Source organism: Camarhynchus parvulus, chromosome 4, assembly GCF_901933205.1.
Source record: "Camarhynchus parvulus chromosome 4, STF_HiC, whole genome shotgun sequence".
NCBI lineage: Eukaryota > Metazoa > Chordata > Aves > Passeriformes > Thraupidae > Camarhynchus > Camarhynchus parvulus.
The window spans coordinates 18,119,097-18,134,471 of record NC_044574.1 but is presented as its reverse complement, the minus strand read 5'-3'; the positions used below and the strand labels follow the sequence as shown (position 1 = coordinate 18,134,471).

Below are 15,375 nucleotides of genomic sequence, written 5' to 3'. Positions count from 1 at the left end.
TAATTTTTTAAGTTATTTTTAGCAAAATAGTCTGAAGACAAGATGCAATTTAAAAATGTCACTTAGCACTGGCCCTCTCGTAATGAATATATATTATTTAATTATTTTATCAGTGTTCTCTATGAAACAGCTGAAATACCTGAAGCAAAGAAAATAACCTATGTGGGGATAAGCAACTGCCTTGGCTGCTGTAGCAGTAGGACAGAAGGAAGAATGGCTATTAAATGGATGGGTGGCTTTTTCCCCTTTTGAGTTCCCCAGTGGCAACTGCATTTTGATAAATTAAACTGGGAGCTGCTATAAATCTGTTGCTGTAAAAGTTGCTAAGCCCATTTGGTGGCTCACCTTAAAGTTTTGATTTTCTGTGTTGTGCTCTTTCCATTGGGTTCTACCTACACGGCTCTTCTGGCTGTGCTCTGGCTCTTGCATGACCTGGTACAGACCAGGATACTTCATCTTCGTTCCCAGGTTTTCCATTAGTGCTCTGTCCAGAGGTCACCAAAATTAATAGGTCTTTTTCCCAGTGACATTAGTGGACTTCATAGCAAAAGGTGATTTGTCACATGCTTGGTAGCATTTCTCCTAATGCATCTACAGAACCGTGAGTGTGTAGAGATTGACAGAGACTGGCATAGTCTGCAGCAATGAGGAGTTCTGGGAGTGAACAGACAACTTTATGGTCTGCTTTTTGTCTCTGCTGCTGTTGTTCTTATGAGCTTCAGCAAATCATTTCACTTTCCTCCATTTCAGGTGTCCTGTCTACAAAGTGTGGGTGATCGGTGTATTTTGTAAAGCACAAGATTTAGAGCTGTAACATGCTCTGCTGTGAAACGCAGTGATGGCAGTGGAATAATTTTGTTTGGCTTCAGACAGGGCCATATTTAAGTCAATTGTTGCAGTTAGTTTTAAAATATCTGGCTTCCATCTGCTTAGAGATGAACGCTACCTTCCAGCAATCATAACTTACACTTGCTGTTCTCTCTTAGAGCTACCACAAATTAGAGATTCAAGTAGACTTCTGTCATGGGTGTATCTTGCTACTTCTCAATTACTGTACCTTACCCATATAAATAAACATGAATCCTGCTGAGGAGGTAGAAAATTTGATTTACTTTAAAACAAACAAATATTTGGCAAGTAGCTAATCAAGAGAAAAGGAAAAAGGGAAGAAAAGAAACTTAAAAAGCTCCCAATATGCTGCATCATGCTGCATTAAAAATTCTAGACAATTCAAAACCAAGGTGGAATTTTATTTTCTTTCTAAAGTGATCATTTTGATTATAATTAACTTAATTAATTGAATTATTTATTAATAGGCATAAATAAATCAAAACTAAAAATAAATATCAATAAAGAGAACATGGCAAAAAATCTAAAATCCAGTCATCTGTGTGAGTTCTGCAGGAATTGTAGATTAAGTCCTATTAACTTCTTTATCCAAAGTCTATCAGCACTTATAGTTTAAAAGTCTGTATTGAATTGTGCTATTTTATACCCTGTGAAAACGGGTAAGGATCAGGAGACAGCAGAGAAAGAGGATCTCTGATCTCATTAATTCAGTGACAAAATTTGTATCTATAATTTCTAGCATTCTCTGCTCTTTTTCTTATGCCTTTTGGTTTATGGGTCTCTTTTGTGGTACTCTTTTCAGTCTTGAGGGACTCAACTCATTTATTGTTCAGCCACAGGAATGTCCTCTCTTTCTTTCCTTGAGCTCTTTGTACAGTCCCATAAATTTAGATTTCTTTGCTCTCTGTATTGGGGATTTTTTTATTTTCTTTCTAGCCCATTCTCGTGCTGCCAGATCTGATTTATGGCCACATACTTGCAGATGCTCTTAGAAGAGTGGCCCAAAGATTGGGCAGTACTAATGCCTCAGTTATTACACAGGGCAGGTGACTTTCTTCATGAGAAGCACTGCTCTGAGATCTCAAGAGTTAGTTGTAGAAAGGATGCACAGTAAAAAAGGAGCAGAAGTTGTGACAGAGCCAAAAGTCATTAGGTATTGTGGAAGCAGTATCTAGAATTAGTCTCTGTGGGACAACCGGCATGGGGAACCTAGGAAAAAGAAATGAGAAAAATGAAAATAATATTTTAACATATTTTAATCTGTCAAAACCATATGTGAAGCAATGCCCTCTGATTGTGCCGGCAGCTTGTATTTTGGCAGATGTGAAGACATATTGACAGAATGCTGAGGAGGGTTAGAAGCACAGGCTTAGGTTTTAGAAGCCTGTGCTCATGCTGTATGGCACAAGGCATGTTTGAACACTGCCCCTTCAATCTCACACACACCACCTTCGCTGTAGAATATTCAGAGCTGGAAGCCTGGGATAGTATTCTCCTGTACAGGTTCCTGAATTCCTGTCTAGACTTATAACTGTATACAGGTGGTTTGACTTCAAAAGGTACTGCAATATTCTTCTCGTCTTCTTTCTCTTCTTTCCACCTCTCCAGTTGTTGGAGATTCAGTGCCTTTTTTGTGGATTGAGGTCTTAATTTTGAGCAGGCATGCCTGAAAAATATGGGCTGAGTCTACAAGGTACTTAGAGAGTTAAAAAAAATATTTTTGTCAGTCATTCATTCATTCACTGATTTATACTTTTGATTGTGATTCCTTTCCTAACTGACCAAATGTTAGCATAGTTTAGTTTGATCTTTTTTTGTTTTATTTCACTGGGTCATGGGGTTTTTTTTTAGAATGGATCCTCACTGAGCATAAGAATGGTCTGCCACCAAGACTTGCTTAACCATGTCAGCCAGATAATAGTGGAGACACATAGACTATGACTTGAGGAGCACTGCAGGACAGCAGAGTCTACTTAGTGCTTTGTAGAAACTGGGATCCAGCCCCCAACCAAGGCAGACCACAGTGATTTGCTAAGAGGCCTGAGGACCTCTTTTTTCCTCTGATACACTCCAGGAAATTTTACTCTAGCAGTTCATGAGACCATGTGGCAAATACTTTTTGAAACATGGCACCAGAAACAGTTAGCACATTCCAATTCTGGAGTCAGTAGTTGGTGATTCCTCATTGATGTGGTGCACCAGAGCTGGAGGTTAAGCTGTCTGATGAGCAGCTTGGTGTTGTGGCTCTTTGCTACTCTGCCACTCTGGCCATGATACTGACTTACAGTCACATCCTTCCTGAGCTCATTTACTGTGTGCACTGGCTACTGCCAAGAGGTATAACAAAATCAGGTTATACTCAAGTAGAACATTACAATTAACATTACCAATTTTCATTCCTAAATGCTGGCAGTCTTTGAGACAAGTATCGAGAGTCCCAGTCCCAGGGAGCTTACAGACATAAAAAGATAAATGTGCTGTGAGGCCACTGTATCAGAAAGAAACACATGGTTTCAAAGAAAATAAATTGCTCTAAAACAGGAAGGCAGGAGAAAGGTGGTTTCATAAATGAGTGCCTGCCTTCTCGAAAGTCTAAAACCAGAGTCAGCCTGTAATAGAATGCATTTCCACTTATGAAGGATTCAATGTATGTTGTATATTTAGTTTGGATTTTTTTGTTGTTGCTCATCTTGATGGCCTAGATCCCAGATACTCTAATTTTACTGTATATGTTTCTACCTAAATTTTGAGTTTTACTGGTCCATCATTATTTTTCTAGCAGTCACCATGGAGTTTATCTGAGCTGTTCTGAACAAGATAGTGATCTTGTTTGGTTTTTTTTTTCCCCCAGTTTTTGTGATTTTTACTTTTTCCATTCATACTTACTCACAGGCCATACTAATTTTTCTTTAGTCAGTCTAAAGAATTTTTTTCGCATTATTGTTACATCAGAAGCTTAAGCTTTAATGGCTTATCTCCACCCATAGCATTTCTGGTTTTGCAACTCTGTCCAACCAATCCCATTACGTTTTCAAAGTGGTATTTGGCCTTCAGCTCTAAGGATAAAAGTCTTCATGGCTCAAAGTCTCTACTGGCAGAGAAGTTGTTTGGCATGGGAGGCAACACAGACATGGAGTGTGTACCCGGCCAGCCACCTGTGCTGGAGTGAGCAGCAGAGCCTTTACAAGCCCATAACAGAACCCAGCTTTAAAATTCTCCTGGATTTCTTCTCTCAGCTTCACATAAAACATTACCTGGCTCTTGGAGAACTAGGTGTGCCCTACAGACATGCAGGCAAAAAGTGGTAGGAAAAATGGGAACAGCAGCACCACAGGCAGGCAAAGATAAAAGCGGTTGGGGGGAGAAGCAAAAAAACCCAAGGGAAAACTAATACATCTAATGGTCTGTGTTTAGTGAAATAATTATGAAATAAAGACTTAGGAATAAGGAAGCACAAAGAAAATAAAGTTTTGGAGGAATCCTTTGCAAGACAGAAAGATCCTTAGCATCGGTCAATATTTAGAGGATGAGTGGTCCCTTTATTGACCCTTAGATGTGTAAGGTGTATCCCAGTCTTGTTTTCTCATATTTTATTATTCTAATGCTTTAGGATTTTCATTTGACACTTAAAATACTACTTGTCAGGCCAAGATTTTCTGCCACATCTTTCTATTCAAATGTTTTTGCTGCCATGAAGAATGAGTAAGATTATGAAAAAAGACAGAGATGTTAGGCCTGAGGGAGTTGGGTGGACTATTCTCTTTTTTCTAACCTGACAGATCAAGGAGCCACACTTAATGCTTATGATACAAAATAAATCATGTGCACTTTTGGGAGGGAAATATGAACAAGTAGCTTCTGGTGTTTCCTGCAGGTTCTCTCTGCCCCTATGAAATAGAAAACAAAAGCTTTTCTCTGCCCTTCTCTAGGTTTCCAAGTCATCAATCATATCCTCTAACAACTGCAGTAAATATTTTACTTAATATGCCCATATAGACTTACACATGTAATTTATTATTTAAAAAAGGTCCTTAACATTTAGAGGTGTATTGCAATCTTGTTAGGCTTCTATAGCTCTTATTATTAATGGAAATAAATGGAAGGCATCTCTGTGAATATTAATATTCATAGTTGCTTTAAATAATCCAAAGTTAACCAAGGGAAAGACAATTCTGTGTGAATTCTGTTTTCTTGGGTATCTTATTCCATCATGGCACTCTGCTTAAAAAATACTTGAACCCATCTCCTCATATGTGCACACTAGAGGACATATGGTGCATTTCAGCTTTAAATTTGAATTTCCTTGATTTTGCAGGTTTAACTTATTCCCTTAACAGTACTTTAACAGACTTTTTTTTTTAATTGTTCAGTTTTGGTTTATTACAGTTGTCTTAAAGGGATATTAGAGATATAAAGGTTATTAGAGGGGATAGAAGAAGGAAAAATTGCACAGGCATGCAGACAGACTTATGGAAGAGTGTGCAATAGGTATTTCCATCACACTGTAATATAACAATCTCCATGTCAGTGAGTGAAACATTATGTTTTTTTCAGTTGAGATGTATTATCTCAGCTAAAGTATATTAGGCAGTCTGCTGTGTTATGTTCTGCTCCATCTGGTCAGTCATTTAGGTTCAATAGCAAGTATCAATGGAATTGTTTCTTATCAAGTGTTTCAGTGCGGTTAAATCCTTGATTTGGTAAAACAGTCTGAAAAAGTAATTACTCTGCATATGCAGATTTTCCTGGTTTTGAAGTTTATGGCACCCAACCATAGTGAAAGTAAGCAGAATTAGAATGTGGAAATGGAAGAAATGCAGATTACTGTAGCTTGCACTCGACAGTCCCTGGTTCACAGAAGCCCTGCCCAAACTCCTCTGTCAGGAAGGTCAGGGCTGTGGACTGGGACACAGTGGAGACAGAGATAAAAAGCAGCAGCTGTCTGGAAAGTACCCTTGTGCCCTAAATGTATGGCTGCCCATGAGCACAAGTGCTTCTTTTAGCCATGCCAGCTTCTCCAAACTGCCCTGCTGTGGCAGAGAACAAGGGGAGCTTTTGGACCCTGTATTTTGGAAGGTGTAACATTTAAAAGTGGATGTGTCTGTCCCAGCATGGTTACAGAGGACTATAAAGGCACTCACCTTGGTTCCTTACATAATCAAAAGAGGCAGTAGTTTCAAGTGTCCAAATTAGATCCTTACCAGGTCTCCCTGATTAAGGAGAGCTGATATATTGGTAGAGCAACCAAGGTCTCCACTGGGCTGAACAGGGAGCCCTTGTGTCCCTATAAGGGACACAGGTAATTCTTGTGCCATTCCTTAGTGGGTAGGGCTTTTGGTTAGGAATGTTTGATTCTTGCAGTTTTAAACTTTCATTTCTCAGGAGCTTAGATTAACTGGATCTTAGCCCCTGAGATTTGTGAGGCCAGGAAAAGAGTCAGTGAAAATAGTTTACTGAATGTTCTAGTAAGAGTTTCTGTTGGGAGACAGATATTTCAGTGTTGGCTTCCTGCTGCAGGAATTGTTTACTTATTTTGCATTAAATAGTTCCTGAGAGCAAAGTGCTCTCCTGGGAACAGGAAGACAAGATTTCCAGCACCCCAAACTAAGAATTCTGATGGTCTCTTTATCTCAAATGAATACTCAAACAAGTAAAGAAGCAACATCAATATGATTTCTGGTTTTACCTGTGTTTTGGTCTGATATCAATTGTATTGTCCATGGTCCAAGAGTGACTGGTGCTTTATGCCTCTGTAGGGACTCATGGAAAAGATACATTTCATGATATATCTGAATTGTAACACTATAAACTACCTGTCTCTTCAGGCTAGAATGTTTCTGAGCAGGAATGCAAGTCTATATTTAGGTCCCTAGTGCCTTTTGCATTGCACAGTTGAGGTGCCATTAGCCTTTAGGCACCTCCAGGTTACGATAGTCGTGAGTTCTCAGCAGTCAGTGTAGCTCCTTCGGCATTCGGCACCTAAATTCTGCACAAGTCTCAGGTGCCAGAGTTGATGGTTTAAACTGACATTGCTGCGCTGACTGACAGATTTACACCAGCTGAGAATGTGGTGGTGGTTGGATTTATGGGGCTGCTGTGTGGGTGTGTAAGGGATGAGCAGCAGGGCCAGTAGTGCCAGGCCAGAGGCAATCGGAGACAGGAAGGCTGAGCACCCAAGCCGTGTATAGCTGGTGCTTCTTTGCCCTGGTTACCTTAAGGTCAGTGTTTTAAAGATCTCCTTTTTCCATTTTATTTTCTTGCAGCTCACTAAATGGCTCTGCCCTCAGAAAAGTGTTTATCCTAAAATTCATGAAGTGACTCTTAAAGGGTTTTCTAGTCCTTCCCTCCTTCGGCTGAGCATTTGCACTAAGGAGGGAATGGTATGACCATGGCTTGATTGTTATAAAAGGATGCTTTGTTCCAAGTGCTGAAAGAACATGCAGAAGAGACCCTAGCCTTGGGTCTTCAGTCAGGTGGTTTTTATTCTGAATAAACCAAAAGGCAGTGGTGATTTGGGATATATTTTACTTCCTGTCATTCCCCCTGAAATATTTATTTTAATAAAAGGTATATTTTGGATCCAGTCCTGGTTTCTGCTGGCATAGAGTTAATTTTTTTTCTTAGTAACTGCAGTAGGTACAGCACAGTATTTTGGATTTAGTGTTAATGTTGATAAGACATTGATGTTTTAATTGTTGTTAAGTAGTGCTTACTCTGAATGAAGGACTTTCCAGTTTCCCATGCCCTGCCAGGGAGCAGGTGCACAAGATGCTTGCAGGGAGTATGGCCAGGACAGCTGACCTGAGGTGGCCAAATGGATATTCCATACCATATGGCATCATGCCTAGTATATAAACCAGAGGGAGTTGGCTGGGAGAGGCAGAGCACTGCTCATGGACAGGCTGGGTATTGGTCAGCAGGTGCTGCACTTGTTTATTTTGGGTTTTGTTCCTCTCCCCTTTTCATTACAATTACTGTCATTATAATTATTACTATTGTTATATCTTTCTTTGTTTAATTTATGAAGCTGATCTTAATACACCTTTTTCTGGTTTTTCTCCCCATCCCACCAACGATCAGGGAATGAGCTAGGGGCTATGTAACACTTAGTTTTTGGCTGGGGTGACGATCTTAAAAAGTTTTCCCTCTGTTTAAAAGTATGGATTATGGTGAAACAGGATTGCAGGATGAATCAGCTGTTGAGTCCTATGAGCTTATAATGTTATGCTTGTAATACATTTCGTTACGTCTGTGGTGCACTTATGCAATTATTGTGTTACTTTATGCTACTCTGCAAGTAAAATGAGTTTTGCTTGGTATTCTATACATGGCAAGAGAAAGGGAGCTCCTAGTTTGGAAGAGTTTGCAGTCCTGGAGGGGAAGTGGTAAAAGGGGTGAGAAGGAAGAAGGTGCAGTAGGATACAAAGGGAAGCATCTGTCATTTTACAGAACAGTAACAGCAATCAGTGAACCCTTCCAGGAGCACACCACCTGACAAATGTAGTGTCACTTAAATACCTTAGATGCTTTCCAGGAGAGAACTATTTCATGTACGTGCAAGATGCAGTAGGCCTTCCACAAAAGAGTGCTTCTATAATTATGCGTACTCTGCACATCTGTGTGTGTCTTTGCATGCATGTATGTAAAGGTTCATCTCTATGACACATTTGTTAAAAGAACACCTTCCCGGTTGCTCTCTATCAACAGGAAGAACATCGTGTGATTTATCTGGGTAAAATCAGACCTGAGACAACCCGAACTGAACTGAGGGACCGGTTTGAAGTTTTTGGTGAAATTGAGGAGTGCACAGTAAATTTGCAGGATGATGGGTAGGAACTTTTGAGATTACTTCTTGTTTGAGAGCTGCCATATGTAAAAAATTATGGCAGTAAGATTACTGGTATGGGAGTTACCAGTATAAGTCCTGTGACAGATGACACGCTGAGTTCAAAACCTTACTTATTTTCTTTCATCCTTATTTATTAATCTTGCTAGTTGAAATTTCCTGTCCCAGAAATAAGTATTTAGCTGCATGACAGGACAATCATGCTGATAAATGGATGCAGTACTTCTGGCATTTCCACTGCTGGGTCTCCGGCAAGTTCTTGCTTTCAGGAAGGGGTTACACTAATGTGTGTTAACTCTTCTCAGCTTTTGTTCACAACTGTATTTTTCAATGGCAGAGACAGCTATGGTTTCATCACCTACCGCTACACTTGTGACGCCTTCGCTGCTCTTGAGAATGGATACACTTTACGCAGGTCAAATGAGCCTGATTTTGAGCTGTACTTCTGTGGGCGCAAGCAGCTTTGCAAGTCTAACTATGCAGACCTAGGTAGGTGTTTTGCTCCATGTGAATTGAGGTACATAGCAGGAATCTTGTAACTCATGAGAATTTAGGGTTTGCTTCTTTTTTGTTTACTGCTGATACCCTTTAAATGATTGGAGGGGTGTTGAAAAAAGTGGTTTTCACCTGCTGTAAGATGTTTAAAAGTCTACTAATCTGAGCTGGCTTCTTTCAAATATTCCAAACTGTGAATATTCTTTTAAAGCCCATTTCCATCATTATCAAAAATAAGTACCCAGTATTCAATAATACATTTCTAAGTTGGAAAGATAGCACCGCAGAAACCTCCCACATGCTTTACTGTTTATTGCTGTAACTGTTTGATTCCAGTACCTCACTTATGTATAAGAGAGATAAACAGAGGACAAAGTAGATGCCCCAACCCAAAAACTTCATTATGATTCTTACTTTGCTATGAGTTCTGTTGCAGATGGGCAGAATTTGCCAGGGGCACTCATTAAACACAATTCCTAGTTACTCAAGTTTGAGAGCTAGAAGAGCTTGTGGCCAAATCTGACCCCTTAGTGTGGCAAAAGCCACTGATCTCAACTGGTGATTCTAAAATTGTGCATAAGCATCTATGTGTATGAAGGTGTCTCCTTGTAGGGCCTTCCAGTTGTGATGTCAGAGGCTCCAGTCTGTGGAAAGCTTTGCAATTCTCTTGATGTTTGCAGTTCCAGTGATGTGGGGCTTTATGCATACCAGTCCAGCCCCCAGTATACTGTGATAACTCCAGTCCCAAGTGTGCATGCTGGCTGTGACAACACACTTGGGTCTGTCTGAGTCTTGCCTGGGCAAAAGTCCATGATTCTGTCCTACGCTCCAAGTCAGGGTGTGGTGCTTCCCCTTGCAAGGATTTTTGGAGAAGTTCAAAGTCTTCCAGCAGGAATACTGATGTTAAGTATATGTGTAAAGAGACTATGCAGACTACCAAAACAGCCTCTGTAATATTACAATATAGGATAAACTCACCACTTATTTAATTACCTTTTGAAATGTAAATTATTCATTAAATGTTAAACCTTTCCTAATGCCTGTATAAATAGACTAAAGGCATGGGATATACTCTTTTCTGAATTACATAGCAAGGCACCTTTTTTTCTGTTGAATCTATATTAATCAGATATTGAAGATTTTTTTATGAATAAATGACCACAGTCATTAAAATCTCTCATAACCCTGTAACACAGTGCTAATGAAATCTTGTATGTGCTGCCCTCGGCTTTGTACAATGCAGGAAGTGAATACAGATATATTTTTTCTAACCAATTGATGTCTTTTCAAAATAAATTATGAAGATTATATGCATTGTTCACAATGAATATGCTATAATTCACTTCAGTGGCTAAACAGATAATGTAAAGCTAAGAAAAGGCAATTGACTGCTGAAGAGATACAGGGTTGATGTAGAAAATATAAAAGGTAGCAAGGCATTTGTTGAAATGTAGGCTGATAAAAACAGTAAAACCAGATTAAAGTCTTGCCTTTATTTGACTTATCTTCAGCAATGGAAGCCAAGGTCATCTCTGTATCTCAGAAAATCTGAGGTTTAAAGTAAGTTGTCTGAAGGGAACCCTCTTGAACATTATTCATCACTGGGAGTATTCCCTGTCAACTCTCTCCATTGTGAGAGGGAGTCCCAGAGTATCTGTGAGCAGACTGTTTTCACTTCATCCTGCTGACAGCTTGAGCTTCTGTACTTCAGACTGCATTCCCTGTATTTTGCAGAGTATCTGATAGAACAACATAAGGAAATGGCAGGATGAACTTTAAAATTCATGAGCTGGTACCAGGACAGAGAGAATTAATCAGCTTTGGGTTGAGTACAGAAGAAAGAAAACACTTGAAATAGTAGTCAGAAGTTTAACACCTCTCCTCTGTGAGAAGATATTGTCTTAGCAGAACTTGTAATGAACATTTAATGTGCAGTGTGTCTTATAGTGGTAGATGGGGAGTTCTGATTAATTCAACACAAGAAATGGCAAGAAAAGGGCACTCACATAAAGGAGCTGTGACACGGGAACTGGTGAGAGTCAGTGTTAAGCAGGGTTGATTCCAAAAGGAAATTCCTTGCTTGCAGCCATGTCAATAATTGTACTGGAGTTGTGTGGCCACAAATGTACAATCCCTCCTCTGTGCTGGGAACAGACTGACATCCGTGCCTGAGCAGCTGACAAGGCTGGAACAGGTATCCAAGGCTGCAGGAGCTGGGCTATTGCTGCTGTGGCTTATCACATGTGATGCAGAAAGCTGAGGAGCCCACCTGAGACTGCTCATGCAGCCTTGCAGAGGCCCTGCCCAGAATTGCTCACACTCTAAACAAGCAAACCCAAAAAGATAAATTGAAGCAAACCCAGAGATTCTGGCAGGCATAAAGACTTCCACAAGACCCCAAGGCAAGGTGGGCTCTGTCCTCTGTATGCTGCTCACAGACTGCCCTGGCTTTCTTCAAACCTTTCTTAGGAAAATTAAGTCCTGGACATGTTACGAAACAGCAGTTGCAAGACAAAGGTGGAGTTTTGGTTAAGGTATCTGTCAAGATTATCTGGACTACTTTGAGACCTATACACGACTGTCTTGGTGCTCAAGTCCTTGAGGAAACTGTTTTGAGTTACCCTGCTCTAAATGTATATGCGATTAGTGGTTCTTCCCCACTGCTGATGATGCGTACCACTTTTGTTAGGTGCTGCTTCTTACCAGGAATGCCTAAAGCTTCTGTGATGGTCATTGCTATGCTTTTGTCATCCTATAAAATTGTGGTTGTAAGTGGATTGTTTCTTCAGCATCTTGTTTGTACTGATACACAGACAAAATAAGTAGTTCTTTGCCTCTTACTTAAACTTGCATCTTTTGGGTTCCAGATTCAAACTCAGATGATTTTGATCCTGCTTCTACTAAAAGCAAGTATGACTCCATGGATTTTGATAGTTTACTCAAAGAGGCACAGCGGAGCCTGCGTAGGTAACAAGGGTGTCATCCGAGGAAAACAAAGGGATGGCGAATACCTCACGGACATCACGTCCTTCAATAATGGACAACTGCAAAGTCGTACTTAGGAATTTCTCCTACTTTACACTCTCTGTTCAAAACCATGGTTTACATGAACACAGCTGCTCGAGGAGTGGAGGGGCAGGGTGCTGCCCAGTAAGCACACGCATGGCCATGGGTGTCAGCTGCGCTCTGGCGGGGGAGCGGTGGCGGGGGAGCCGGGTGTTCCTGGCGAGTTCAATGCAAGTCACGAGACATGGCAGCAGTTCCACAGAGATACACGTACAATGATGAACTGCAAAATCTGTACATATTGCATTTTAACAAAAAAAGAACAAAAACAAACAGAGAAAAAAACCCCAGTGTGAGAACTATGGCTGCTGATGTCTGGGGATCAGACACTGCATATTTTTTTTTTTGTAAAGAAGCTTCTTCTCACGGTGATAATATGACAATCCAGAAGAAACCACAGGTCCCAGAAGCCTGCAATCTGTCTTAGCTTTGTTTTAAGATTGTTCATTTTTTGGTTGGTTTGTTTTTTGGGTTTTTTGTGTTGTTTTTTTTTTGCAGAAAAGAAAATTAAAAGGCTCAAGCTTCCCTAACATTTTGAAGTTTCATCTTTTAATTCTGACACCCATGTAAATGTCTACAACATTGATCTTCCACAGCAAAATTTTCAAAGCCTTGTTAATGGTCAAATGTGCAGCTTGTTCAGCGATTTATTCTAATGAGCGGACGTGGTGTTACATTATTAATGAGAGTTGGATATAACTATCTGGGTGTGTGCACAGATAGTTTATTTGCTACATTCTCTAAAGTAGTTGAGTATTTACAAATGTTAAATGGAGTATTTTTATTTATGTACATACTGTATGACGATGTTCTTTTTTGTTACAGCTATGCACTGTAAATGCAGCCTTCTTTTCAAAAACTGCTGAATTTTTCTTAATCAAGAATACTCAAATGTAATTATATGAGGTGAAACAATTATTGTACACTAACATATGTAGAAAGCTGAACTTATGCTTATATATATTTGATTGTAAAAAAAAGAGAAAAGCGTGTGGGTGAGGGTGTGAGTGTGCATATGTGTGCATGTGTATCTGAGTGCAAAAATGCATTATACACATTCATCCCTTCTTTGGTGAGCTTATATAAGAATTTTGTCAAGAATTATCCTAGCCCAAAAGATATTAAACACCTTCTGCAGTATTTTTCCACATTTTTCTCATTGCTTGATTTTCTTTTGCAGTTTTATACACTGAATTTGTTAGGGGAATGAAATTTTCTCATCTAAATTTTTCTAGAAAATATCATAATTTTATGTAAAGTCTCTCAAATGGGTAATCATTAAGAAATGTTTTTATTTTATGTATCAACAGTAGTTTTGGAACTAGAGGTCAAAAATCTTTTTAAAATGCTATTTTGTTTTAATTTTTGTGATTTTAGTTTGATAAAAATATGCTGAGGTACTAAGTACAGTATGATTTTTACTGTAATTCTGTGTCTAAACACTGTTCTTGAAGCCAGTAATCTTTTCATTGGCAGAGTTTAATGATGGTATTTATCTATATTTTTTACAGTTATGCATCCTGTATAAATAGCAATCCTTCATTCCTTTGTTTACTAAAGAGACATATTTATCAGTTATAATTATCCTATTTATTATAAATTATGAGATGACTAAAAGAATAAAAAGGCCAGTGGAAATTTTATACCTAGGATGCATGATGGTTGTCAGTTTGGAGTAAGCAAGTGCTTTGTTTGGAAATTCCGCTTTTGCAGAAGCAGTGGGTTGGTTTTGGGTTTTTTTCCTTTTTTTTACTATGCACTAGCATGGCCTCAAATGTGCCCATGACATTGTTGCTGATGACATTGCTTCTGTTAAATTAAATAGAAATTTCAGGAAAGAAAAAAACCACAAGAGTATAAACTACTGCTATTCTGAGCATCAGAATTGCATCTGAACTCGGAGTCTCTACTGAATCAGCAAAGTTTGGAATTTGCTTGTGAATGTATAGATTTCTTATTCTATTGCTCTTTGGCATTCATGACTCCTCTTAAAGGTATGGCACACCTAACTATTTAATCTACCTTCCCACGCCAAATCTTAGAAAACTGATTCTACCCCCATAACAGTGCAGTTGATTCTGATGGCTGCATTCATTTTATCACCAGCATATTGTGTTCTGAGAGATTCCACTGTCTGTCCTGTCAGATGCTTGCTTGATTTTTTGGCTTCTTATTTCTCAGTAGATAGATAGCAATAAAACAAAAAAAAAAAAAAAGAACTTTTCTGGAAGTTCTGTGTTACAAATGTAACATCCTTTACTCTGCATAATTCTTGTTGTTGCTCTGTAGGTTAAAAATGCAGGTATTTTAACTTTGTGTGAATGCCAAACTAAAAGTTTACAATTTTCCTTTCTGGATTTTGAGTATCTTCTGTTGTAAAGAAAAATATTAAAAGCAATAAATTATTTTTAAGAAATCAATATTTAGTATATCATATTATGTGTTCAAGGACCAGATGCATTACCTATTTTGCCTTTACATTTCTGTCATTAAATTTTAAAACGTTCTCTTTTGCCCTAGATTGCTGACATTAAGAAATTGGTGTGGGGTTTGTGTGGGGGCATTATTTATTTTTCACCAAGCAGGCATAACTGAAGTGAGTAAAATTTTTTTTTTCACTGGCCTGGCAAACATTTTCATCTTGAAGATGGCTTTCCTCTGTGGATTTACAAATTACATATGAAATTAATAGAGCTAGGATTGCTGAATAAAGCTATTTGATCTTTCATAGATACTGTAGTAGAAAATCCATCAAAATATAAACTCAGTGTTTACTTTTCTTTTTTTTCTTCCCCAAAAACATTTCAAATTAGCACATGTACCACATTGTCACCAGAGGCAAATTGCAGTATAGCTCTGTGTGTTTTTTATAAGAAGACTGTACTGTTGCTTTCATGCTGTGGTAAGTACCACATCCACAATAGAGGTAACAGAACTGGTACTTAGGAACTGTGGTCTTTCCTAGAGCTGTAACTGAGTAGTTCCTACAGAATGGAAAATTATCTAAATACTAATCCAAACAGAGGGAGCCTAAAGTTAAAGAAAAATATCTGTGCTAAACTACTCTGAAAAGCAGTTGGGCTGCCATCACCAAGAGCAGCACTGAGAGGAAGGTTTGT

The 15,375-nt window shown here is 38.9% G+C and overlaps 1 protein-coding gene across 1 annotated transcript in view; it reads left to right on the top strand.

Annotated features, from left to right (window-relative positions):
* Positions 1 to 14,854, top strand: part of PPARGC1A (PPARG coactivator 1 alpha) — a 67,685-nt gene extending 52,831 nt beyond the window's left edge. Inside the window, exons 11-13 of the mRNA XM_030947731.1 lie at positions 8,557 to 8,678; positions 9,033 to 9,184; positions 12,058 to 14,854. Coding sequence (XP_030803591.1) covers positions 8,557 to 8,678; positions 9,033 to 9,184; positions 12,058 to 12,161 — 378 coding nt within the window. The 3' untranslated portion in view covers positions 12,162 to 14,854. The remainder of the gene's footprint in view (positions 1 to 8,556; positions 8,679 to 9,032; positions 9,185 to 12,057) is intronic.
* The last annotated feature ends 521 nt before the right edge of the window (positions 14,855 to 15,375 follow it).